A 26,770-nucleotide genomic window follows, 5' to 3' on the forward strand; every position below is an offset into this window, starting at 1 on the left:
AGAGTATACAATGGTTTATATAACGTTGGTTTCCTGTTGGAAAAGATTTTTTGATGCCAAGGCAAAGCAGTGAAAATATTTAAAATAAAAATATAAATGTGAGATAACACTGGTATTGATATTTTTAGGTGGCTAAAGTACATTTTGCTGCTGACTCTGTCCACAGCAGTACATTGCTTACCTTCCTACATCGGTGCTCCTGCTGCTTTTCCTAACTGCAGGTGTGCTGACCGATTCTCTGTTGTGCACCAACTATGGATAAGTACCTTATACAACTCCACTTGAAAAAATCCAAACCATCCCTTTAATGCTGTCTTATGAGTGGTGACATATGTAGTGGGAAGTGTAACCTGCAAATATATTAGCCATTGTACTGAACAAGAACCTATGTAAAATCGTTTTCTTCCTCCGGCTCTTGGCAGCCACAGCTCCTCAGCTGTCTCCGTATTTGCATCTTGCCAATGTACACAGACTGCTAGCGTCATAAATTTGACGCTAGCCACTGTTCACTGATAGCATTCTTCACCACTCATCAGTTAGTGTACAGGCAATAAAGACCCCAGGGTGCTTTCATTCAGTCACAGTCATGACTGCACACCACCTAGGACAGTGTGTAGGCCTGGCAGCTTTGAGAAGGTCTTGTTTGGTGTTCATCATAGTGCTTCCTGGAAAACACTCCCTCATATCTGCTGGCTCCTTCTGATAATGTGTTCCCCTGGTAATGCTATTTTGTATGTACATGGGAACTGTCTCTCAGCGGCCCCATTTGAATGCGTACCAAATTTCATTGCTCCACAGTGCCCAATTTTCATGATACAGTTATCCAAGTGGCCTGAGCAACTTTAAAAAGCCATCTGCGTTTCTGTTTGCATCAATAGTAAGAGTCTTTGCTCTGTATATGATGAAGACTCCAGTCCTCCCATGACATTATTCCAAATCTTTATTTTCCTGCTGCTCGGATTCTGAGGAAGTTCAAACTTGACACTTGAATTTCAAAATCCTTAATGGGTCTCCTTGTGTGGGATGACCAGGCTGTTTTTTCCATTTCAAACACAGGAAAAGAGATTTCATGATATTGTATTCCATCCGTTTTGTCCAGCTATGCATTGTCTAGCTGTTACACTATCCCACACCTTTGTAGATTGTTGCCTTAAGGTCAAATGTGCACTGCTATCTGCTCCTTTTCTGTTCAGTAAGACCCCAGCAGGAGCTGGGCCAATGGACACTTTCAGCGAGAGTTCATCTGAGAGTGAGGAAGAGGAAGAGCAGCCAGAGCGCCGTCCAGAGAGTACCACAGACCTGCCTTCTGAGTACTGGCAGATCCAGAAATTAGTCAAGTACCTCAAGGTATGGGAATATTACCCTGCACACCGCTGTTTTCCACAACATTGAGTTGTAGAGAGAGCTGTATAACTGCGGGTAAAAGCAAGCCACAACTGACAATGAAACAATGAAGTTCGTGCTCTTTTCATCCTCCATCTGTCCAAGAACTTTGATCTTGTCCTGAGTTGGTGTTCAGTTTTGCAATGCATGGAAAATAATAGAGCCAGTCTGATACTGGATTTTTGGGGCCAATACCAATATCTAGAGTAAAAGAATTCTAGGTGTTGTGATAAACCGGTATAGATGATAACCATGATATTTGAAAAGTGAAATATTGATATTTTATCAAGACTCTCCCTCCCACCTCGCTACACTTGTATTTGGAGTGTAATTCATTTGCCAGAAAAGAGACAAAATGTACGATGAATAGATTTAAAAAAGCAATATGTAAGATCCTAGTGTTCAGAAATGAATACTGCAGTACAGATAGCGAGTTAGACCGATAGATTAAATTGAATTGGTTGAATCCCTTCTAAATATAAGATCCATAGTTGAACTGAGTTGCCCTCCAGCCCCTTCTACCATATTCCAGTTGCCTGCAGGCTGCAGGGATACTGACGAGCACAAGACAAGCACAACATTATACATTATACTTGGACAAGGACAAACAATGACAAGTTCTACACTGTAAATTGATCAGCTGTTTATAACTGTCAGTTGTCTATCAATATAAAGCTAAGCTTGTTATCCTGAAAACATAAGCCCACTCATCTGAAAACACACACTTTAGAGTTGGAGTTCTCAATGACTGCCTGCTTTTCTGCCAAACAAACTCCATTAATATGTTGCTCATTTGAACAGTTATAAACATCTACGCCCCCCAAACAATTATTAATGATTTCTTACAACTCATTAAAAGACACTTATTCCTTCTGCAAACATTCGGTATGAATTGTAAATATAATAAACATGAAATAGACAGGTGCACGATAATTGTGTTGTGAAAATCTGCTATTGTAACAGCCTGGCATTGATATATTGGCCATAAAATGCTGCCATAAATCTAAAAACTAAAAAAGAAATGAAAAACAATCTGCTTTTGTTCTGTAATAAAAAACGTCTTCACATTAGCATGTATCAGAAAACATATACACTGGTAACTGTATAGACTAATACAGCTGTAATAGGCCAGTATCAGGTCAATAATAGTTTCAGTTTTTAAAAATTTCAGCCGACCGAAATATCTGTCTGGCTTTAGAAAATAAAGTCAAGTCATAGAGGTACAAGATAATTTAGTATAGCTGCTAGATATCACAAAAAGGTAATTTTCCAATCACATAATCCCACCTGTCTGTTTTGCCTAGTCATATCAAGGTGCCACTCAGTAAAACAGAGGACGTCATACAAAATAAAGTGTAGGTCGCTCCCATTTGAAGCTGCGCTTTGTATGAAGATGCTTATTGAAGTGGTTGGCTCGGTTCATGGATTCCTGCTTTCTGACACAGGCGTGTTTGGTTGCACATGTGAGCCAAGGCACAGGGGAAAGAGCTGTCTGACGGCAGCAGCTGTACGCACTGTTTGCCCACACCGCAGAAGCATAAAAATGAAGCGCGCCTGTGATAGGTCTGACAGGGCATATGGTGAATATTAATGTGTCAAAACATGGAAGGAAAAGAAAAGAGGATCGAAACGCCAATGACCCAGACTGGCTGGGAATACCTCTGACCACTTGACTTCTGAGATTACCCTTCCTCACTGAGCGGTCTCTATTATCTATTTATCTGGATTGCATCATTTAGACACATTATATTAAAACAAACTGCCTGTACTTTATTTTGACAGCAATCTGTTTTGTTGCAAACCTGTCCCCCTCTATTTAACAGTAGAAACTGTAAATGCTGCTTCAACTCAAAGAAGATTAGTTAATGTTATTTCAGTGTGTTATAGTAGTTTACATTACATAGTTTCATACGGTATGGAATTTCTTTATATTACCAACAGATTTGTGTGTTAATTAAGTAGATCTTTTATAGAAAACACTGCTGTAAAGTTCAACTGTGGGTAGATATTTTTAGCTAAGCAAAATAGAATATAATAGAAGGAAATTCCCACTCTAAAAGCAGGCTGCTATTCGTTTCCAGAAAGGAAAAAATAAGATGTAAATGATACGAAAGAGGCAAATAAAGAGGCAGATAAAAAAACTCACTGGTTTGTATATTTTATACTTTTCAGCGGGGTTGTGGCATGAGCTTTAGGCTTGTGTGTGTGTTACTGCTTCAACAAGATGCAGCGCTGCAGTAACCAACATGTCCCAGCTTTCTATCTGTCTGGAAACCACACAGCACAGTTATTTATGGGGTTTGTCCAGTAGTCATTTTATAATATCATTACCATCAGACGCTGAAACTTAGCATGAGCCAAGTTAAATATCTGTTTTATTTTAGGAGGAGATCTTTTTTTCTCCCCTTTCCTTGCACTATAGACAGCCGTTTGTACTTGAGGAAGTTTAACACTTTCATAAAGCGACACATGGATGTTCTGTTTTGTGTTTTAATGATATTTATGTAGGAATATTTGCCTACGGTTTAGATGTGTTTGTTTTTATACTTGTATGACTGGAGATCTGTGCCTGTAAAATGGTTACAGTACATGGTCTCTCACAACATCCAGCATGCAGATCTAATTCTGTCTAGCAGGCATGGGTTTACACAGTATGTGTGTGTTCGTGTGGTTATATATATGCGCTGTAGGAGATATCTGTAACATGGAAAACAAGTTTTAATGCAATTCACCTTCCTTTTCCAGTCTGTAATACATCGGTGCCAGAGTATAAGCAACATTTTTATCATACTTGATTATTACTATATATATAATTATATGCACAGCATAGAAGCCTTAGGTAAATTATGGAAACCAGATTGGAAACAAGACAAACTGGGTTACAACTTTGCTGTGTTATTTTACAATAAGGACTGAATAACTTAACATGGTGGGTTTAGCAACTAATCCATAAAATGTCCTCTGAATTTTTTGTCTGTTCAAATAAAGACAAAATTTACCAGCTGCTATCAGTTAGGTTGGCCTGTGGCTCTCTAAACATAAAACAATTTTCATTTTCTCATAAATATAAATATTGTGTCTGATACACAATATGTTACTATTTAACAGAAAAACATTTCAATATTGTGTGTTTGTAAACAGTTTCATAATTTACTTTTTATAATATTCATCATTTCTTGTTTGTTTTTGAATATTTATTTTGAGTTTTTTCAATATTTAAAAACTAATACAACAGACAAAATAAAGAAGAGGAAATAAAAGCAAGAACAAAGACCCTAAGGCCCACCACCCGCCCGCCAAAAAAGGCCAGAATTTATGACATATATTACAAAAGTGTTATTATGTTTTACATGCACACCACAATAAGCTGCATAGGCAATACCCCCTTCCAGTGCAACAAAATGTCCAGCAGACTGTCCAAACGAAGCCAAGAACAATTATAAATGAACAAAGATACACACATAGTCCGCTAATTATAGATCAGGGGTGTCAAACTCACTTTTTTGTTCATGGGCCACATATAGCCCAGTTTGATCCCAAATGAGCCAGACCAGAATAGCCATTGCATAATAACCAATGAATAACAACACCTCCAAGTCTTTCCCTTTTTTAGTGTAAAGATGTAAAAGTACAAGTGTTCATCTTCCGTTTACAAAACAGAAGAACAACCTAAGATGACTTAAGGAAAATAAGTGTAATTTCAACAATGTCTCAGGCTTTCCACATTAAGACAGCCTACTGTCACAACATGTGCATTACAATACACAGATCACAGTGTCTCTACAAATGCACAAAAGAGTTGTGCATTTTGGAAGTGAACAACAGCATTTTACTTCTTTATGATTCAAACAACCTCTTCAGATCAGGAAATTCTTTAAATTTTCTCTATATTTCTACTCCCATGTAGTAATGTTGGTATCACTGGCAATATTTTCCACAATTAATCAATATCTAAATATCAGTATATTGAAATGTGACCACAAGAAGCATTCATTGTTTTTTCAGAGATCTGTATTCTTGTCTGGAATTAATGACTGCTCTGCAATTTTTTACACTTTGTAAAGTCATCCAGTGGATCTGATTAGACCTTTTGTCCTGCCCATTTTGGCCTGTAGGCTGTAACATTTGACACATCTGTAGTAGATTATCACAGCAAGTGTGGGGTACTCAATTTTTGTTAAGTCACAGTTATGAATAAGTTCCTTAGACACCTTCCCCCTAATTTAATCCACAAAAGATCCCCAAAGCCTTGCAAATTTACAGTGACAGTTAGAGGTGGAGTACCTTATCTTTACCAGCTAAAACAATCATTTCTTTTTCCTACCGAACAGATGGCTTTTTCTCATCTTTTCTGAACAGTCACAGTGAAAGAATAATTCACTGTATAGCTTTAAAGAGTGTCACCATTAGTGCAAGCTTTCTCCATTACTTTAAAATTGTGTTTCTATTACTACAAGTTTCCCTAAAGTTCTGCAGATTAACAATCTGAGCTGGGTCCTTGACACACATGGTATTGTGTTCAGCCCTCATTAAGGTTGCTCCCCCTCTGCTGGGCAGTCACAGTACTACTGCCCTGCTCCTCTCTCCTGAGAACCATTCTGCTAATTACTACACTAAAACTAATCTTGTCTCCAGTGTACAAGAGCCGGCATTGGCTCATTTTCTCAACAGAAGTGAATTTGTAGCCAATTCTTTTCTAAGTGGTTAAGTGTTTTTATGATTTTTTTAACGACTACACCACTCAATTAAAACTTTTAATTTTAGTGTCCGTAATACATTTACAGCATGTCCAATCTGGAGAATTTACTTACAAGAATAATTTAATCATTTCATTCTCATGAGTTAAGCAACTTTTCAATTCAAAGGCCTGACTAGACGTTTGCTCAGCGTGTACTGCACTCATTTTATGACAGCAAGGCCTATTAAGTGATCAAGTTTTATGTTATAGGAGATCCTGTGTCAAATATGAAGCAAGAAACAACCGGTGATCATTCATTCAGTCCCTGCAGTACCTTTTCCATAATAGAGCTAGAGATTGGGTTTGTTCTTGTCATTAGTAGCCTTCCCTCTAAGTCTGCTGTAGACTGCAGAGAAGTATGAAACCTCATGCATCCTCTATGGCTCGACCTCTGCCAAGACCCGCTATTTCTCTCTTACACTAAGTTCTATGAGGAGCTGGCAGTGGCCCGAGTCCACCTGTCACCAGTCCAACATTGCAGACGTATACTCTTATGTGTCTCAGCACTTAATACTCAGTATGCACATTTACCCCTGCTGGCATGAAGTCCAAGCCAAACACACACAAAATATTCACAACAAAATAGTATAAAGAAAAGGGCCCGAGGTCAATAGGGTATCATTCACAGCCCTGTTAACTCCGTCCCTGCTCCCACATGCTGGGTGCTGTGATTTAATGGCCTGGAGTGGCTCAGGCAAGGCAGTCTGTGTCTGCAGCATCCAGTCTGCTGCTCCAGAGGAACCAGACTAGAATAAGACCTCCATTCAGTAGTGTGAAGGCATCGGCTATTTAGTAGCTCAGGCTCAGACACCTGCAGTAAAGGAAGAGACAAAATGCGTAAAGCATCTTTAAGTGGCTGAAATCGAGTTCACCTCATGAATGGAATTTGACCCCTCATACTGCATAATCTCTTCTTCATTATGCAATTTCCTCAGACAAGGGGATAAAGTATTTATACAACTGCCTTTAATCATTATTAGATGAGCTGCCATTAAATTGCTGATTAATGAGTATTATCTATCTAAATAGCGTGGTGCAAATTCCAGAGTTGTAGTCCAACATTAGTCCTATAAATTATCTTCATGGGATGTGTTGTTTTAGAGGTGACTGTCATTGCATAAGTATTGCTATTAAGGGGTATGTTTGCCAATAGTTAGGGTTTTTGGCACTACTGCCTAAAATGCTGGAGTGGGTATCAGCGAGTGAGACAGTCTATTCACCAATCTGAAGTCGCTTAATTTATTAGCCCCAAAATGGGACCTTGCTACTTCCCTGCAGGATCTCATATGAATATTGGATCAGTACTCTGTAATGACACATAAGCAACATAAAGTTCAGGTATTGGGAAGGATGAAATGGTACATCTCTATTTGATATACACCCTGTCATTTCTATCTGTGTGTCTGACTTTTTTCCAGACATAAGTATTTCAGTTACTATTGGATAGATGAAATTTCGTACAAACATTCATAGCTTCTAGAGCAGAAATCCAGCTGACTTTGATGATCCCCTGGCGTTTCCTCTAGTGCCATTATTAGGCTGACATTTGTGCTTCAAAGTGAAATATCCTGACAACTACTGGATGGTTAACTTTGCTAGGTATTTGAGGTCCCTACATGATAAATTATAATGAGTTTGTTTCCTCTAGCGCCACTAACAGTTTAATGTTTTCACTTTTTCAGTGAAACTGACACAAAAGTCATTCATGGTTTCAACATCCAAGCTAACAGCCTATAAGATGAAAATGGCATGACACTCTAACCCTATCCTGTTCGCTAACAGTACAAACACAAACAAGCTAGCAGGTGCAAGTTACCCACTGATACTAAGGTCTCTGTCACTTCGTCATGGGCTCAGCACCGCCCAAGATAATTGTGAGTGGTTTAACCAAGCCACAGCACCCTGCTGCAAACTCTTATTGTTGTTTTCCATCGGGTGAAATTTACCAAGACATTATTCATCACTTTTGTTTGCAGTAGCACATATCTTGACTGGTGGAAGCTCACTTGACATATTTTAAAAGAAAATTCACTTAGTATTGGTATTAGATATTGATTATTGAAAGCCAAGCCAGTGGGTCAAGGCATACAGTTCATATATCCCCACCAAGAGAGCCCATATATTAAACTACTTTTCAAATTTCTTGTTTCAAGGTGGAATCGTGGTTGAATTGGTTCCACTTTGAGCATCTGCCCCTACCATGCTCACAGAGTCAAAGATCTTACACCATAAAAGATTGTCAGATGTTGTCAATGTTTTAAAGAATGTCGACAATACTTCAAGACCAAAGCTAACAAAAATGAAAGCACATGATCTGTTTTCTGTTCCCCCAGCTATCACTCCTAAACATAGCTTTTTTCATTGTTTTTACAAGGTACGAACTTCGCCTGCTGAATCCTTTGAAGAGTGAGAATGGAGGAGACAAAGGAAGCAGTAGATCCACTGCTGTTAATGGGCAAATGGTTCACATTTAGGCTAGCATCATGATATGGAGAACACATGTGGCTGTTATCCTGCTGTGTCAGAGCACTGCTTTGTGAGGGAGATATGATCAAACACCACTTGAGACTGTGGTATAGGTCTACGCTGATGAGCCGGCCCCTCCAACAGCTGCATGAAACAGATTACTGCCCCAGCCTTCTATACAGTGATAGGCTATTTTCTACTTATATGGGTAGCGGATAGCAGGACATGCTACATTCTTATGTTTGGTTGAAGTAATCTATTTAGGATGGTCCTGAAGTCTGAAATTGTTTGCGAAGTGTGCAACTAATAAAGGCTTATGAATCTTGGAACAGTAGAGGCGACCTTGAATCCACAAGATGAGAATTCTATCTGTATCACATTTAATTTAAACCGCTGCAAAAATGGAATAATATTTGATTGTTCACTTGCCAGGAGATTTTGGGCTGGATGTTTCAGTGTCACATATCAAAGCCATGTAGCAGGTCTAGGATTACAGCAGCTAACTGATGCATTTGTGAACCATGAGCTTCTGTTTTATCTGACTACTGATTTTTTCCCCTTCTTGTGATCAAAACCATCGCATGTCAACAAAGTCTGTTATGCAATTGCATATGATACAGACTAAATATGGTGTTATAAAAACACTATTTGTGCCTGCCTGGATGGTATTTTGACCATCTCAAAAGCACCAACCCTAAGACTGGTATTTTAAGTGCCATAATGCTGTCAACATCCATCCACAGCTAGGACATTATGAGGATTTATGCAGTGTGAGGAGAATCTGAAAAAAACAACAAGTATTTGGACACTAAATTTAGGAGAAGTCAGGTTCTGCCACTGTCACGCAAGTCATGATTTGACCACACGTGCCCAGTTTTAAATCTCTGTATTGTTTATTGTTTTAGTGAACACATTGCAGTTAAATGGCAATAAAAAATAATCAGTTTTCTGCCCCATGTGTGGAGAGAGGCTTGTATTTAAATCAGATTTCCCCCTCAGACCACTTTTTGACTTAGTAATGTTTTAGTTACTAAGTTGCCGAACGCTGGGGTGCGGGACTTAAATGGTATGTGTGTATATAGCAACTGTCAAAACATATTCTGCCTTTGAAATGCCAGCTCATCATTAGTTTCAGGTTTCAGTGCTAATAGTGTTCTTTTTCATCTTAAGGGCGGTATCTAATGGTTTCTGGGCTCAGCTCTGTTAGCAAATAATTTCTTCCCATCAGTGTTTACCACCACAAAGCTAAACACTTAGCAGGCTGTGGTAAAAACAAAACAACCTCAGCAGGGGTGATATTATAGGACGAAACAACAGAGGGAGAGGGCGGGTGTGGGGGTGGTGGAAGATTTGCATCCTCATGTCCTTTCCAAATGTCTGTTTAATGTTTAATTTTCTCTTCCTCTCCTCTTTTTTGTCTCTGTATTTTCATTCATTCATGTTTGGCATTATTATCACAGGGAGGCGACCAGACGGCCACTGTGCTCACTCTGTGCGCCATGATGGACTTTAATTTGATGCAGGAGACGTGCCAACTGGCCATCCGGGATGTAGGTGGCCTTGAAGTCCTCATTAACTTGCTGGATACAGATGAAGTCAAAAGCAAAGTGAGTAGCTGTGCCAAAGCTGGACCTGGATGGCCTGCAGGCATAAACAGAGCCGGCCGTGTGTGCCAGCCTGTGTTTTAGTTACAGAAACACTAGCGCAGGGTCGAGAGCGTGCCTTTAAAGACACAGGGTAGCAATTATTCTCCAGTTTGCCTAATGACGTGTGGGTGCTTTTATTACAGCTTTTTGTCCTGTCTATTTTTAGTAGAAATGCGAGTGAATGTTTGGCTACTAGGTATCGCTGTATGTACTCTTAGTACAGATGGAGACCTCATGTTGGCACAGACACAACAGTTTCTTTTCCATAAAACAAATCCATCATCTTTAAAATTTCTGACTGACTGGGTGTGAAAGTTTCTTACGTGTGTGTTTTTAGATTGGATCTCTGAAAATCCTGAGAAAGATTAGTCACAACGTGCAAATCCGTCGAGCCATTGTTGATATGGGAGGCCTGCAGAGCATCGTGAAGATTCTGGACTCACCAGTCAAGGACCTCAAGGCCTTAGCTGCTGAGACCATTGCTAATGTGGCCAGATTCCGCAGAGCAAGGAGAACCGTCAGGCAGTATGGCGGTATCAAAAAACTGGTGGGTAAAAGAGTAGAAAATGTAAATACATAATAAGCAGCATTTTCCTAAAAACAAACAATATATGCATTCACAAACTTAATCTCTCTAAATCATCACTTATGACCCACTAGAAATATGTGTTTGTGACTGTCTGCAGAGACCCTACCTTCGCCTGTATTTTCTTATTTTCTCATATTTTGCTGTGTGGCCTGTTTTGGCATTGATTTGTAGGCTCCAGCCAATAGGTGCAATGCAGGTTTTGAGGTCAGGGCTCTTATGAAAGTCTAGTGACCAACGGTTACATCATACTTTCTGTCTCTCTCCCCTGCTTTCTGTCTGTGAGAGCTGCAGAAAGACATATACACACACATACACACACACAGGCAGAGCAGACTGAGGATGGCTTTGGTTGTATTCACACAAAATCTGGTGAGGTGTCGGCATGTTTTTTTGTGCTTTAGAATGTAACCTCTGTGGAACAATTAGAAAGTTGCTTTATATTTCTCAGATTCACTGCTTTGTTCTCATTAACACTGCTCACGCTCTTAATTGACCCTTTACTAAGCCCTGCTCACCGTAGTTACTGTTGCTATGGCTGTCAAGCTTTCCATTCTTGCAGGGCACATATGCAGTTTACAGTGATGCTTGCAGATCCATAGAGAAATAAACAAAAGCAGCTTCTCATTTCTAGCTGACGCCCATGGATTTTGTCTGCTAAAATGGTGACTCTCACTATCAGATTTCATAAATGCAGCTGGCTAAAGTAAGCTAATGCTAATGGTTGAACTCCTTGAGTTAGTTGAGAAGTCCATCTCCAGCTGCCTTGTTTTCACATGGCATCTTTTAAAACAAAAACTTTGTGAAAGGATCTGTAGTATGTAATGTCACTTAAGAGAAATTGCATAATGAGGACAGAAATACTCTCATTAACGTGGGAAGAGGAAATGCAGGAATTAGATTAGTGCAGTGGACCTTAAGACGGTCACCCAGCTAGACTAGCCAGCCTGTGATCGCCTCAGAAAGAGAGCTGGGATATGAGCTAAGCTAACCTGGTCCCAAGAAAGCAAGTCAGAGAGATGCATCAACATTCACCCACTTTGATTCTGCACCAGCTCACATCCTTTGGCAAAATGCAGTGGTATCTGACACAAATTTGTTGGGAGCTAACGTTACAGCAGATAATTAGTTAGCCAGACATGCTAATGCTTGCAGCTCCATTCCCCACACATGAGGCTCTTATGTTTTATGTTTTCGAAAGATGACAAAAAAGACGCAAATGTCGAGGCTCATGAAACAGAGTACCGCTTGTCTTAAAGCCCCATGCACACTGCTTCAACATGTAGAGAAATGGAAAGCTTGAAAAGTCAGCGGTGACCTAGTTACAGTTGTTAACCTAGGATTGGATAGTTGCTGTTTGCAAGAGGAGGAGGGGCTTAGCGAAGGGTCAGTTCTTTCTCTCTGTCTCTCTTTAGGAGGGGCCAACTTGGAATGCTGCATTTACAAAGAATCCTGCATATTCTACCTGTAAAATAAGTATAGCATAAAAATTATTAAAAACTCCAAATGCCAGTGTGATGTGTGGTAGAAGAAAAAGCTGCAGATCAGAACCTGATCTTTATGTTTATGCTACATAATACAGTGATGGATTTTCCATTTAAACACTTGTCTGTTTATGTCTGTGCCTGCTAGTTTGTGATTTAGCACAAACTGTTATGTACAAAAACCACAGACACCTTGGAACCTTTGGAAAGGCAAGTGGTGCCATATTGTGATGTGATCCACATATTAGTATTATTGTTTTGTTTAAAGTGTTAAACACATATCCAGGCTTTGCTGAAATATCTTTTGATGCACAGCAACTAAATCACCCATTCCTGCCCTTTTCACACTGTACACAGTTGCCAGATAGTGGCCCATCCATCCTTTGTCACCCATTTTTTTCCAAACAGCAGAGTGGGTGCTGGGGTAAAACAGATAGAATGTCCCTTACATCCTCTGACCTGCAATCATGTTTGTTGACAGAGGGACCTGTGATTAAAGCCTCCATGCCTTGTATATTTTCCTCAGCCCCAAATCGGATGTTCTCATGTGCAAGTCACTCACGGAGGCAGATTAATTTCACGCTAAGCTACAAGACCACCTTTGAACTATGCTGTGTGTAATAGCTTTGCCTGCTCTGTCTCACTGGCCAGGAACTATGGATTAGAACACTGAATGATGGCCATAAACCGTCACACTGGGCTTTTCAGGCCTAACATCAACATCTATCCTGACAGTTTTCCACTCCTAGCATCTCTGGCTTTTTCATCCTTGTAGACGCAGTGGTAATAGAATTTTAATTACACCCTTAATCACAGCCAACAACTTGTTATTCCCATCTGGAACCGTCCATTATCACTCTAATCCTACAAGTAAAACCTTTCAGAGTCCTTGAATTTATGTGCGTATGGAAGTTGTCTGCTGAAACACATGTGGTCTGCGTGTGTGTTGGCACACATTTTCATGTTTGTGTTTATCCACATGTAAGTCTGGGTACCTTGTCTCTCTGTTCAGGTAAAGCTGCTGGACTGTGTCCCTAATTTAGCCGACCTAACTGCAAATGAGGAGAATGATGTTGAGGTGGCTCGCTGTGGGGCTCTGGCACTCTGGAGCTGCAGCAAGAGTACCAAGAACAAGGAGGCCATCCGCAAGGCCGGGGGTATCCCACTGCTGGGACGCCTGCTCAAATCTCCACATGAGAACATGCTTATTCCTGTGGTGGGCACCCTGCAGGAATGTGCCTCAGAGGTATAGTACAGTGTATTGTATTTAAAGGAAAAGTCCAGATAATTTGAAGTGATTTTGTACTCGTATTCATAGTCAGTGTATTACCTCCAGTAGATGGCAGTTTGCACACCCACAGTTTGGAGAAACAGCAGGAGTAGAAATGAAGGAAGCTTAATAATGTACTGCTGTGGACAGGGTCAGCAGCAAATCATATTTTAGCCACCTAAAAATCAGTATCAGTTTAAATGTGTGCTATATAGGCCAAATATTGCTTTCTCAGATGTCTGTGAAGATTCTCAGTTATCCAGGTCATGATATTCATAGAAAAGGGTGTCGTGGGCAACTGGACCTGGTAGAGCTCTTGAAGATGTTTTGCCTCTCATTCAAGTTCAGGTCCAGAACTGAAGAAACCTCTTGGATGAGAGGCAAGACATCTTCAAGAGCTCTACCAGGTCCAGTGACAACCTTTTTCTTCAAATTCAAATTCTCAGAAGCAGCCAGACTTCATCAACAAAAACATTATTTTTACCACACAGAGCATGGGAGTTGCTGGTCTACTGCAGCCTTGATCAGTTAGTTAGTTAGTGTTATTAACTTAAAGAGTGAGTTTGGATTCACCAGTCACACAATAACAGAAACAAACTAACTGATCAATGCAGCAGTAGACCAGCAACTTCTGTGATTTGTGAGGTAAAATGAATGTTTTTGCCACTAGAGTGTCATGGCTTTGCATTGAGAGATGTTTGGCTTCTTTAAGAACGGTTTCCTGTTGGAAAAGGCTGTATGACAGCAAGGTAAAGTGGTGAAAATATTCTACATATAGTATACACTTAAAGTGTAATTGATTTCTTTTGGTGAACCTTTTTTTGGTGGCTAAAGTATGTTTTGCTGCTGACACTGCCCACAGCAGTACATTGCTTAGCTTATTACACCAGTTTATGTTTATTCTCCAAACGGAGTGTGCCATCTGTTGTAGGTAATACAATGACTTATACTTCACACAACCTCAGTTAAAAAAAATCCAAACTATCCCATTAACATACAAATATATAAAATTATTAAATTTTTAAGGTCCAAAAATAAAAAATAAAGTATGATACTTATCATATGAAACAAATTTACAATATATATTAACTAAAAACATAGCAAAAGTACATATGTAACATAAAAACAGATTACTTCATATTCATGTGGTCTGTTAATTGTTGTGTCACTACAGGAGAGCTACAGGATTGCCATTCAGAAGGAGGGCATGATCAAGGATTTGGTCAAAAATCTAAGCAGTGACAATGATGAGCTGCAAATGCATTGTGCCAGCGCAATCTTCAAGGTACCTATTTTCCACTCTTCTGCTCTTGTTGTTCACATACTTCATAAAACAAATGCACAGCATTTGAAAAATGGACATAGTTTTTTCTTAAACTTCTTTGTCTCCTAATTAGACCCAGGCTGTACAGTTGAGGCATTTATGTAGATCTTGACCGACTGTTTTGCTTTACAGTGTGCAGAGGACAAACAAACCCGTGACCTGGTGCGTGAGTACAAAGGTCTACAGCCACTGGTTTCACTGCTGGGCAAAGCAGACAACAAGCAGCTCCTGGCTGCTGCCACCGGGGCCATCTGGAAGTGTTCCATCAGCATGGAGAATGTAGCTAAGTATGCTGGGACTCAGGGTCTCACCTTATTACCTCTCATTAACACTCACACAAACTTAACATAACAGAGATACAGAAACACATTGTTGCCACATCTTTTGGGATGTATGAATATGTGTTTGTAATTAGTGGTAACAGATTAGTAAGACTTTGAAAAATCACTCATTATACATATATACATAGGAACAGCAGTCTAATGAGCCTCAGTGTGAAAGTAGGTTAATAGCAATTAGGCATATCACCCACATGTGCCCATAATAGCTTTTAGAAAATATGTGAGATGATGTGGTTTACAGCAATCTTAGGTTGGATTGCACCAACAAAGATGATTTTAATCTAAGATTAGTTCTAATCAGAGTTTAAACAAAGTAGATTTAAAATGAGTCAATCCAAATATAAAATTAAGCAGAGAACTGTTAAACAATTAAAAACTAACCTCATTTTAGTAAAAAAAACAAAAAAGGTTTCTGATGTAAACTGAAATTAAATGGATTTTAATCAGTGTGGAGATGCTTGCTTATCCAGATTAAAATAAATGAATAGATAAATTTGAGTGCTGTCCAGACCTAGTAAGTATAAAAGAAGGGGAAAACTCCTGGCTAAACTGTATCTAAACAAAACATAATAGTTAATTAAGAAGTTAACGAAAGCATTACATTGTACGTTAGCTAGCTAAGAAGTTAAGAAAAAGTTACATTTTTGCTGGCTAATTAGAAGTTAACAAAAACGTTGCATTGTTTGTTGTTGTTAGTAGTCATGATGGCTCAGCAGAGAAGCTCTAATTTCCCCCCATCCACCCTTTGGAACTGGTGGCATAAAATTTCAGGGTCAGCAGGAGTTAGGGCACTTCTAGTACAGCAGTTCCTTCACTGCCATGTTTGACAGCTGGTTTAATCTTCCTGTTCAGCTCCCTAACGGTTTCCTTGCTGAATTGGTATCTTAAGACATATTAAGTAACACCAATAAACTCAATTGGATTGAGCCTGACTCTTAACTTTCCTCAAGGAACTTGAGTATTGTGCTCAATCCATCTCAAAAAGTCAGCATTTTTAGTAGTTAAACCTCCTCAAGTCCAAGTTTAAAGTTAATACTGGATCATATTTTAAATGAGTCATGGTTTAAAGATTTGGTGCAGAATTAAATTTAATCTAGGTTTTTATTCAAGGTTTAAAAAGAGGTTTAAATGGAATCTTTCTTAATTTTAAGTTTGCAGTTGCAAGTTTTGTGTAACATAATTAGTTGGTGTAACATCATTCAAAGTTAAACCATGATTTAATCTGGTTTTAAAATGAATCCTTGTTAGTGCAACCCAGACTTACAGTACATAAATGCAAACCACCAGTAAAGGGTTCGACTTGCGTGCATTATGGTCGTCATGCCATCATCACATATGTTACTTTTATGGGAGGCTCCTATTCATTCATGACTGGCTGTGTCACTTTTTCCACTCGCATACTGTTGTCATCTCTCCCTCTCCTTTACCATTGTTCCTGGTTGAAGTGATTATTTGCGTAAACTGTAAAGTTTTTGCACAGATTCTATAAGGTCTGATCTTTTATGTGAGTGTTTGCCGCTAGAGTTCAATCTTTTCCACCCTTAACAAAGGCTCAAATAAATGTGCTGATTTTATAGACTTCAGTGATGTGTTAGTCAAGGACTGTTAGTGTTGAACCAAACGTGGGCATACTGAATGTCAGCAGACGTAGGCTGACAGAGGCTTTAATCATTTGTCATGTACAGCAGAGGTTTATTTAAGTGTCATTTAGCCTAGATCCTTCAGCAGTGACATTCCTGGATTGCTTTTTGACTTGTACTTTAGTGTCAGATGAGTTTTAAGTAACTAATTTTCCCTCTAAAATAAATAATGCCCAGAGACCATGCCCTGGCAGCCCCACACATTTCCACTAGTCTGCTCTTGAAAGAATGATTTAGCTGTATTTATTTTTTTATTCAGTGTGAGGCCAGTGACATAATATATTACCCACATGTAGTAATTTAATTCCTTGGTAAGATATTAATATATCATCTCAAGTGTAGCCATGGCACTGATAAAAAAAATTGTGTTTTAATAATTTTTATGACAAAGACTGTTTGACAGCTTTTTGCTGAGGTGAGATTATGTGAAAATGCTTTTCTTCTGACTCAGAAAGGCTGTATAGTTCAAATTGCAGTGGGATTCTAAAAATATCAAGAAAAAGGAGCAGTCGCACTCGCAAGGATCTCTCTTCACTTCGTATATCATAACTGACAGAATGATATCCTGCATTTAAAGTCTAAGTTAAGTCCTCCCAACTGGAGCTGAGTGTCTGCTGCCACATTGAGTTAAGCGAAGATTCCTTTACAGGGGCAGAAGAATGACAATAACATTCTTGTAAAGCAAGATGGACAGATCACTGTCTGTTTAACCCACATCATGAAGGATAATCAAACATTGATTTGAATCATTATTATCAATACATTTTTGAAGATAGTGGCATGGAATTTACTCTTTAGATATGGAGGTCTGTTTTTTCATGGTAGAAAATCAAGCTTTTACATTGGCTTCTTCATCATTTAAAATAAAAAACTGTCTTAAAAAAACAACAAAATTGGCGGAGATTGGGAAACCTTTTGACTGCAGTTTGGCATGATGATAAAACAAGTTAACTGCACTGGCCATGAGTAATGTGGCAGCTAAATACACTTGCTGCCAGCACAGGCGCTCTGCCATATGTAATGACTTGTCACACTGTTGCTATGTAAAACACTTATATTACTACTGATAATAATAATAATAATAGAAATAATTATAATGATGCCATTAATCACATGTAAACCACATTTAGTGACACTTCATTTACAAACACTAAAAAACACTTTGGTTGCCCTCACTCTAAATTTAACATGTCACAAAGGTATCTTAGTGAGAGAGCTGCAATATGAATAGAGCTCTCATTTCATGGTTGCTTTCCTGCGTGTGTTATGTTTTATTTTGTTTTTTTGGAAGTTGTGGGCAGCTGGGTGTGAAAGAAGGTGAAATTTGGCTACCTCTTCAGGAGGAAACCAGCATGATGCATGGCAAATATTTTTAATGCACACTTGAATGAGTAAGTGGATCTGTTTTTTCATCCTTTCTCAGGCTTATTTGAATCACTTAAAATGTCTAGGTCAAGCAAAAGCTTGGAATGAAGTGACCGAGCCATTACTGTCAAAAAGGAAAGGCTGTTAATGGTAACAGGGTTTTAGGGGCATGCGCTCATTTCAGAATCAATCACCGGCTGAGTGGTGTACTGAAATGAAAATCATTTTGGAATATATTTTGCTACAGCAATAATGAGAGGCAGAGTGTGGATTCTTTTTACTTTTCTTTCATTAAGTACATGGTCAAATGAAACAGACCCTGCGGCCTGTTGCAAACAACATGATTTTTTCTTTTATGTGACTGATGATTTGCGTGGTCTGGACAGTATAGAGGTCGGGGGACCTCCACTCAAGACAAGTAGCAGCATGTGTAAGCCATTTTCTTGATTAATGATGCATCAAAATGAGAGATGATTGATGCCCCAAAATATAATTACATTCATAACTTAAGTGTGTTTGTTTAAAGACCACATAAGCTTATGTTTTTTGTAGGACTTACAAAATTACATAGAGGGATATACCCAGGCCAAGCCTATATGCAGTGGTGGTTAGAGTACTGAAAATCTTTACTCATGTGAAAGAACAATTAGTCTAAAGAAATGACTTGAGTGGAAGTGAAAATTGCCACCTGAGAAACCTGCTCAAGTAAAAGTAAAAGGTACCTGGCTAATAAATTACTCAAGGTACAAGTGACTTTGTATTTTAAAGGTCCAGTGTGTAAAACTTAGGGGAAGCTATTGACTAAGTATGGTAGGCATGTTTTCCTTAGTGTATAATAACCTGAAATTAAGAATTGCTGTGTTTGGCTCTAAAGAGGGCCTTTCACATTATTCACAAGCTTTGTTCTTCACTGTTCTTCTTCTACATGCTTGGAAGGGGAGGATGAGGTGAGCTGTATTCAGTTTTCTGCAGTTTACAGCCTTACTGCTACAAGCTGCTTAAACCTACATACTTCAACATTTTTTAGGTGTTCTGCAGTTATGAAAGTAGCTGAACATTGAAGTTGGCATTACAGTAACTGTTTTGTAAACCACACCAATTCAAAAGGCCAACAGACCACTAGGTGCAAGATAAGTTAATGTCAATAAAATCAGAGATTAACACATGCACATGCAAAATTAACAAAGCTAATGTTAGCTAGCTAACTACATTTTCACCTACAGTAGCAGTCTAGTTGTAACGATAGATTAATGGCTCAAAACAATACTTGAGTAAAGAGTAGAATTGCAGTTTAACATGGTTGTGCTTGAGCCTTAAAAAAATCTACTTTTTACTTGTGCGTTAATTGTAACTGATTACCCACCCATGTTTATATGTAGTAGGAAAATGCCTTTGTAAAATTTCCTGCTTGGAGACACTGAAACATTATTTTGTGCAGATTTATGCATGCATCAATATGTGGCCCCTTGAGCCTGTGTACCGAGGTGTTATGGACACACAAAAATGCTGTAAAACGCCTTAACAAAAGAGTGAGGGAATAACTTTGCAATGGAAAGTCACGACTGCCAAGTCTCAGACTGTATTTGCCAGCGCAGTAATGTTTGGGGTCAAGATTGTGGGGTTCGCTTCCAATTACTGACTACCCCTCCATCTTACCTCTGTTCCAGCCCTATGATGAGCACACCATAATTGCTCCTCCAAATGATACTTCTCCTTACCTCACAAAAGTTCTGTGCTCACCCAAGTCCTTCACTGCTCTGCTCGCCTGTTTCCTTTCAAATGAAACAGATCAATCTGTTGAATTTCAGGTTGAACGCGTGACTATCTCTTTTGTCTTCATGGTCAGTGCTAAGCATCTTTGGGTCCCTGAAATGTTTTACTTTCCTTGGACCTTCCTAAAAACCCTTGTTAGTATGAAAAGCAGCATTTAAGCTTTCTGCATTTAGTTGAATGTGTGAGTAGTGGAGAAGAATGAGAGAAGTAAAAGACAGGCAATCAATCATAAACTTCTGCTGCACAGAAGCCCAACTGTGGTTCCTGTGTCTTCTGACAGGCTTTAATAAGCTTCCCGTTGCGTGGAGCCCAGTGTTTGCAGAAGAAGCCGCTTTAGGCGGTCTTGTGTAATGTTACTCTTGCCATCACGTAATTACTTCAGCTGGGATTGGCTTAACAAAAATAGGCTGGACTTACTGATCATTTATCAAAAGTTATGTCTGTGATTACAAGATAATTCTACTGTAGTCAATTGCAGATGACACTTCAGCAATGGCATGGGAAAACCATTGCTTTTCTTTATGGTGAAATTCACTGAACTTAACTTTGGCAGCTCCTCTGTTCATTAGCAGTGTTTTCACTTGCAGGAATAGGCTGTGTGTCGGTGGACCCTGACCAAAACCAAATGACCTTGGCCATCTACAATAGCTTTACCGACCATGATGCCAGCAACCGTAACTGTGAATAAAAACAGTCGTAGAACTTAACTGTACATCAGAGGTTTGTTGAGGTTTTTTGCAACCACATTATATCCCTTTTAAATGTTTACTATAGTTTACCACTCTATAGCATTGGCAAACAAGGAAAAATCACAGCAAAAGAGGGAGGCAGAGTTTCCAAGCCGCAGCAAAGGTTTGGTTATGCAAACTACGTACAAGGGACAACTGTGAGCAGCCAGCCGTGGGAAAACTGCCTGTACTGCTGGGTTACAGTAAGAGATCTGTGCCCGTGTGGGTGCATACACCGTAGCTGCTATCTGTCACTTGTCAAAGGTATTTTTAGCCACGTTAGTGGTGTGGCTTTAGGGGTAGCAGTGTTGTTAGTCTGTTGATCTGTGTCAGCTGGTCAGTCCACCAATTTGGCCCAGACTGAAATATCTCAGCAACAATTGGATGGATGGCCATGAAAAATCTTACAGACATTCATGATTACCAGAAGATGGATCACAATTGACCCTTCCTAAGTCCACCCCTTTATGTTGTGTTCCAAACATATAAAATGTGAATATACATCATTTTTACAAGCCCTCCAGCAATGTCTTTAAAGCATCTTCAAAATGTGGTTTTCCTTAAAAAAGACAAGCCTAGCATGTAAAGATATCTAAGTACAGGAAACAGGGAAGGAGGAAGTTAATCATGTTACCAAGCTTACTCAACTGTGATTGGAAAAAAGAGCAAAAAGGGGTGGTGAGTTACCATCACTGTGATCTTGATGATACTCTGGCATTCCATCTACCAGCCCAGTCAAAGTTTTCCATTACATTTAGCACTAATACACAGAGAATTAGGGTTACCAGATTATGTACCCTTTAAAAATTCTTGATCTACTGACTTTAGCTTTTTCTCTTGCGCCAGCATCAGTTTAATCTGCAAAACTAATGACATTCTCAGCACCCAGTACTTTGTGTTTAGTTCTTATTAGCAATTGATATCATGCTCTCACATTAAACTGAGAAGTATTTGGGTGTAGCTCAATGCACCCTTTTTCCTACTCTATACTCTGTATCAGGCTAAACTAAGTTGGTAAATATGGTAATCATTAAACCTGCTTCACACAACCATATTAGTACTGTCATTATGAGTATGTTGGTATGCTGATGTAAGCATTTTGCTCAAAGCACCGTAGTGTGGCCTCTCAGAGCTACTCGCATGGACATATACTCTTTGTCTTGTTTCTTTTTCATTTATCTCTTTTTTATTTGCTGTTATAAATGTAATTAAACAATGTAAAGTGATTAGTTAATATGATGACTGCCCCTCTTACTTTTGTCCAACCTTGAAAGATTTCAAGAGTACAAAGCCCTGGAGATCCTGGTCGGCCTGCTGACTGATCAGCCTGAAGAAGTGCTGGTAAATGTAGTGGGAGCCCTCGGAGAATTTGGCCAGATACCTGCTAACAAGGCCACCATCCGCAAGTCTGGAGGCATCAAGTCACTGGTGAACCTGCTCACTGGAACAAACCAGGCATGTTGGATTTTCTCTTGCTGTATAAAGGCTTAGCTCATTTTCAAAACATACTCCTATATCAATTCATGGATGTACTTTTTATTTGTGTCATTTAACCAGGCGCTGCTTGTGAATGTAACCAAGGCAGTGGGCGCCTGTGCCACAGATATGGATAACATGGCGTAAGTCTTCCTCTCTTCCACAGCATCCAACCAAATAACACGCTCTATGACATTTAGAGTACAGTTTACACAAGGCAAACAGCCCTGTGTGAGGTGTCTTTTAAAATGTGATTAGTGGCTTACTCACTGTCATTACCGAATTAGCTCCAAACACATATTCTTGGCCATCTGTTGATGTCATATGTTTTGACAGGGGAATGACACCAATTCTAGGCTTCAAACACAGTATCATTAACCTGTCATGGGCTGATGCTTAAAGAAATCTATGATCTTTTAATTTGTGATTATGCAGGTACTTTTTTCTCTTTAATCCCCAGTTTAATGACAGATTTTAAAGCTTTGTTTATTGTACCTGCTGTGTTAAATATGGTTGTGGTTTAATTCCCGGTGCTTTACTATAACTTTGTGGTCACTGTCAGGACTTGAGCTGGTCAGACGAACATACCTAAAGCCCTGCCCTGTCCAAGACTACATGGCTGGGAAAACACAGTGAACCACAGTCCAGAGCAGTCTTTGTTCTGTTCATTTAATCTCACCCTCAATTCTGCAGAACATTGTGGAGCCTCCATCTGTACCTCATTGCTTTTACAAGGTTGTTATGGACTACAAGACCCTTTTTAATTAGCACTGGACACAAATACAACTTAATGACTGAGTTTACATTGTTAGTTAGCTGTTAATGCTATCATATGAGCCTATTACATTTGTTTGGAGGAAAAATCCAAGGGGTTCAATAAAAAGTGAAGCATGTCACAATAAAGCCACTAACTGTGGTAAAATTCACACAAGAGGAGAAGTGTTTTTCGTCGGTTCATCATGTTGTCCATGTTTTCTCACGGCGTGTATATTTAGGAAAGACTTTGTAATTGTACAGCCTTCACACATAGTTCTAAACAGAACGTTCTTATTTCAACGGCTGCTTTTTGTATGTTTTGTGGCCATGGCTTATTTTGAGACACATATGTGTACAGTAGTTTGCTGAGCAATTAACATAACTCACATTTGATTGTTTCCTGCTCCAGACGAACAGTGCCGGAGCTGTTTTTCAGATTTCCCATGATTAGGTGGTGTTTGGCTAGCTAACAAATATGATGATGATGATGTATGCATGATACCACACAGTTAGCTACAACATTCCTGTCAGTTAACATGACTTAATTTTACCAAGAGAGACTTTCTCTCAAACACCACCTTCTGTTGATCAGCGCAATCATTCTCTCATCATCATTCTGATGCAGATCATCCATAACTATTGAAAGCCCAAAACAAACACCGATCACTTTCAAGTTTTCCATGAAATACTCAAATGTTTGTTTTCATTCTCAACCAGTAGGCAGTGTGTGGTTAATGACATAGCACTTCCTCCAACGAATCCTGTGTAGCTACAAGAGTGAACACACGTTGTTTAATGCCTCCAGGGTTTGTGGTCTCCTCCTCTAATCCATCACTGTCAGCTGCAACTTCATTGCTAATCTGTTTCATACCTGCTTCATGGGAAGACGGAGCTGTTTTGGCGGATGATATGACGCTTCAGTTTTGTTTTTGGTCCGGATTTAAGAGGCCCTGCAGACTGGGATCTGATGTTATGATCCCTCTAGACTGATTTATGTGCAAACGGAAGACAGATGGCGCAGGGGACGTCCCTGATGAGTGTTCGCTCGTTGCCAGTCACGGAGATACTGTGATTAGGGAGTGTTTAAGTAATTATGACAGCATTCAATGTCGGCCTTGTTGGTGGAAGCACACATGGGGAACACGTTACATGTTATTTATACCAGACAACGGGTGCACTGTGGCGTAATTCTTTGGGTTCCCAGACCCTGACTGCAGTTTTGACTACAGTCATGTATACGACATGAAATACAGCTCATGCCTAAGTAAACTTCACTCCGACCCTATGAAATATAGAGCGACCTGTCTCTGGCTCTATTTGATTTGGAAAGAGGTCCTCTTTTTGGCTCTGGTTGAAGAACAAGCCACCAACATAAAGTGTAAGTTTGTCTCAGTTTCTATTTATAAATCCATGTATGAAGCACTGCACACAGATGTATGCGAGTTAACCTCTGGCCCCGATATTGCCAAGCTTTTCCGCAGAGAGTGATTTGAGTGAGTAGACAGTGGGTGGTTTCAGGCCTGGAGAAGAACTGAAGGCTTGAAAGTTGTGATGGAAAGCCAATGCTGAAATCGATCGATGCTTTGATCCCTCTTGGCTATATTTGTGTTGAGCCTGCTGCTGGCCAGGCTGATACAGCCACAGCTCTGAGAAACAAACACGATCAGTTACACTCTTAAATCTTTCAAGCAGAAAATTATGCTTAATGACAGATCTGATTGAAATTACAACACATTTTTTTGACCTTGCTTATTCTATCTTCTATTTTTTCCTTCTCTTCTAGGCTCTCTTCTCACACAAGTTTTCTCTCTCCTACAGAATTATCGACCAACTTGATGGAGTCCGCCTGGTGTGGTCTTTATTGAAGAACCCCAGTGCAGATGTTCAGTCCAGCGCTGCATGGGCCCTTTGTCCATGCATTAAGAACGCAAAGGTACAGAACAGTGAAATACATTTGTCTTTTGCCTCTGTCCTGTGGCTATGTGAGCAAAGCACACCAAAGGCACATAGAGAGGCTCTAAATCAAACAGGTCTGCATCGTTCGTGTCGTTTCAGAACAAAGGGTTATCCCACTCACAGAACAGAAGCCTGCTTATATCACCACGCTTGTCTCCTAAGCTCTCCCTCCAACCTACTGCTGCTGGGAGGTTAGCAGGGGCAGAGCTGTGTCAGAGGAGGCTTACATGAACCTCGGGCTAATAAGAAGCAGAGAAGCCTCCTTGGCACACTGGGATTGGTGAATTGGGACGCAGGCAGAGAGAAAGACTGAGTAATATCCTGTGGCATGGCTTCTGATTTCCCAGCTGAAAATCTTCCCTCAACATGCTACTAGTTACAGAGGCACACAAGCCACGCATAGAGCATAGGGTACCAGACAGTTTCTGTGAACTATGGTGAAAACACTGCACAAGTGACTCGCAGAGGAACAAACAACATGGAAATGAATACTACAAGGTCTGGAAATACATAAACATAACATGTTTTTTATCAAGGTACCCTCCACTCAAAAATGTGTTTTTCTACCCCTGAAATATCTGTCCAAAGTTTGACACATTCCTTTACTAAAGGCGACATGTCTGTGCACTTCCCTAAAATCTGAGATTCAAATATACACCAGGCTAGCTGGATTTGGTACATAACAAATTCGAGAGCCAGTTGCTGTCAAATATGCAAATGCTGGCAAAGAAACCAGAAACCTCCAGTACAAAGCAGACTTGTTAGTACAGAGAGCAAGAGTTAGCATCAGCTGTGGCAGGCACTGCCAGTTAAAAATTAACAAGCTAACAAAAAACATAAACAAATAAAATATCCTAACCACACTTACCAATCAAATACATCTGCTAGTCACCAATTTTTGTGCACAACAGACTCCTCATCTGAGTCTGGGTCTGACTGAGGTTCAAACATCTATGACAGAATATCTCTGTTTCCCCGAGTACCAACTTCTTGATGCACACACTTTCTCTCAACTGCTTGTGGTGGTGGGCAGGACACAAGACCAGATCCAGAATTCTCACTGAGGGAGAAAGATCACCTGTGCTTCCAGTCCCTTTTTTAGTTAAAAAAAAACATTTTATGGGGGAAAACCATGTTAAACAAAATATTAATCATAACAGAGTGTTTTTACATATTTTAAAACATGTCTAGGGAGGAACTTTAAAGACGATCACAGATTTTACACATCAGAGTCTGTTTATAGGTCGTGGGAATTACTACTGCATATGTGAAAAATAATGTAGGAAGTCTTTTGTCTGTTGAATTGCCTCAAGTGATGTCAAGTCACTTGAGTGAATGTGACCTTACCAGACCTCCTAATTTCCACTTGAATAAGTGGCTTGAAGCTACATTAGCCACGATTAGTGTCGAGTTGCATTGCGAGTAATGTAGGTGCCATGTTTTGATGAAGAAGAGGAATGTTTGGAATAAAAATTACTTTGATGCAGTTTAAAAAACTGTCCGTCGTGAATCAGACAGTGTTTAGCCAATGCCGACCATGTGTTTAATGTCACGTATGTTACTCGACTTAGCGAAGTTGCTCAAGGCTCAGTACACCTGTCGCTGCTGGTACTCTCCACAGAATCCTTGTCATCCTTGTCACCCCATACTTATACTCTTTTAAAACATTATGAGCTCCTTTATTCCGTCATCACAGGCCTTTAGCCTCCTGTTACACAGCGGTGTTGTCAGTCAACTCTAATTTCAGTAACACATCAGCAGGTCTTTGATCCCCTCAGCACATCATTTCCAACTACAAACGTAATGTTGTTCTATTAGATTATCGCTGTGATTAAGGT

The 26,770-nt window shown here is 39.6% G+C and overlaps 1 protein-coding gene across 1 annotated transcript in view; it reads left to right on the forward strand.

Annotated features, from left to right (window-relative positions):
- Nucleotides 1-26,770, forward strand: part of odad2 (outer dynein arm docking complex subunit 2) — a 50,093-nt gene that overhangs the window by 12,004 nt on the left and 11,319 nt on the right. The window contains exons 9-17 of the mRNA XM_084747263.1: nucleotides 1,194-1,347; nucleotides 10,048-10,194; nucleotides 10,571-10,780; nucleotides 13,316-13,549; nucleotides 14,748-14,858; nucleotides 15,030-15,184; nucleotides 22,019-22,199; nucleotides 22,302-22,363; nucleotides 24,795-24,909. Coding sequence (XP_084603389.1) covers nucleotides 1,194-1,347; nucleotides 10,048-10,194; nucleotides 10,571-10,780; nucleotides 13,316-13,549; nucleotides 14,748-14,858; nucleotides 15,030-15,184; nucleotides 22,019-22,199; nucleotides 22,302-22,363; nucleotides 24,795-24,909 — 1,369 coding nt within the window. The remainder of the gene's footprint in view (nucleotides 1-1,193; nucleotides 1,348-10,047; nucleotides 10,195-10,570; nucleotides 10,781-13,315; nucleotides 13,550-14,747; nucleotides 14,859-15,029; nucleotides 15,185-22,018; nucleotides 22,200-22,301; nucleotides 22,364-24,794; nucleotides 24,910-26,770) is intronic.

The sequence above is a fragment of the Lutjanus erythropterus genome, chromosome 21 (assembly GCF_056507025.1).
Source record: "Lutjanus erythropterus isolate fLutEry1 chromosome 21, fLutEry1.hap2, whole genome shotgun sequence".
Lineage (NCBI taxonomy): Eukaryota > Metazoa > Chordata > Actinopteri > Lutjaniformes > Lutjanidae > Lutjanus > Lutjanus erythropterus.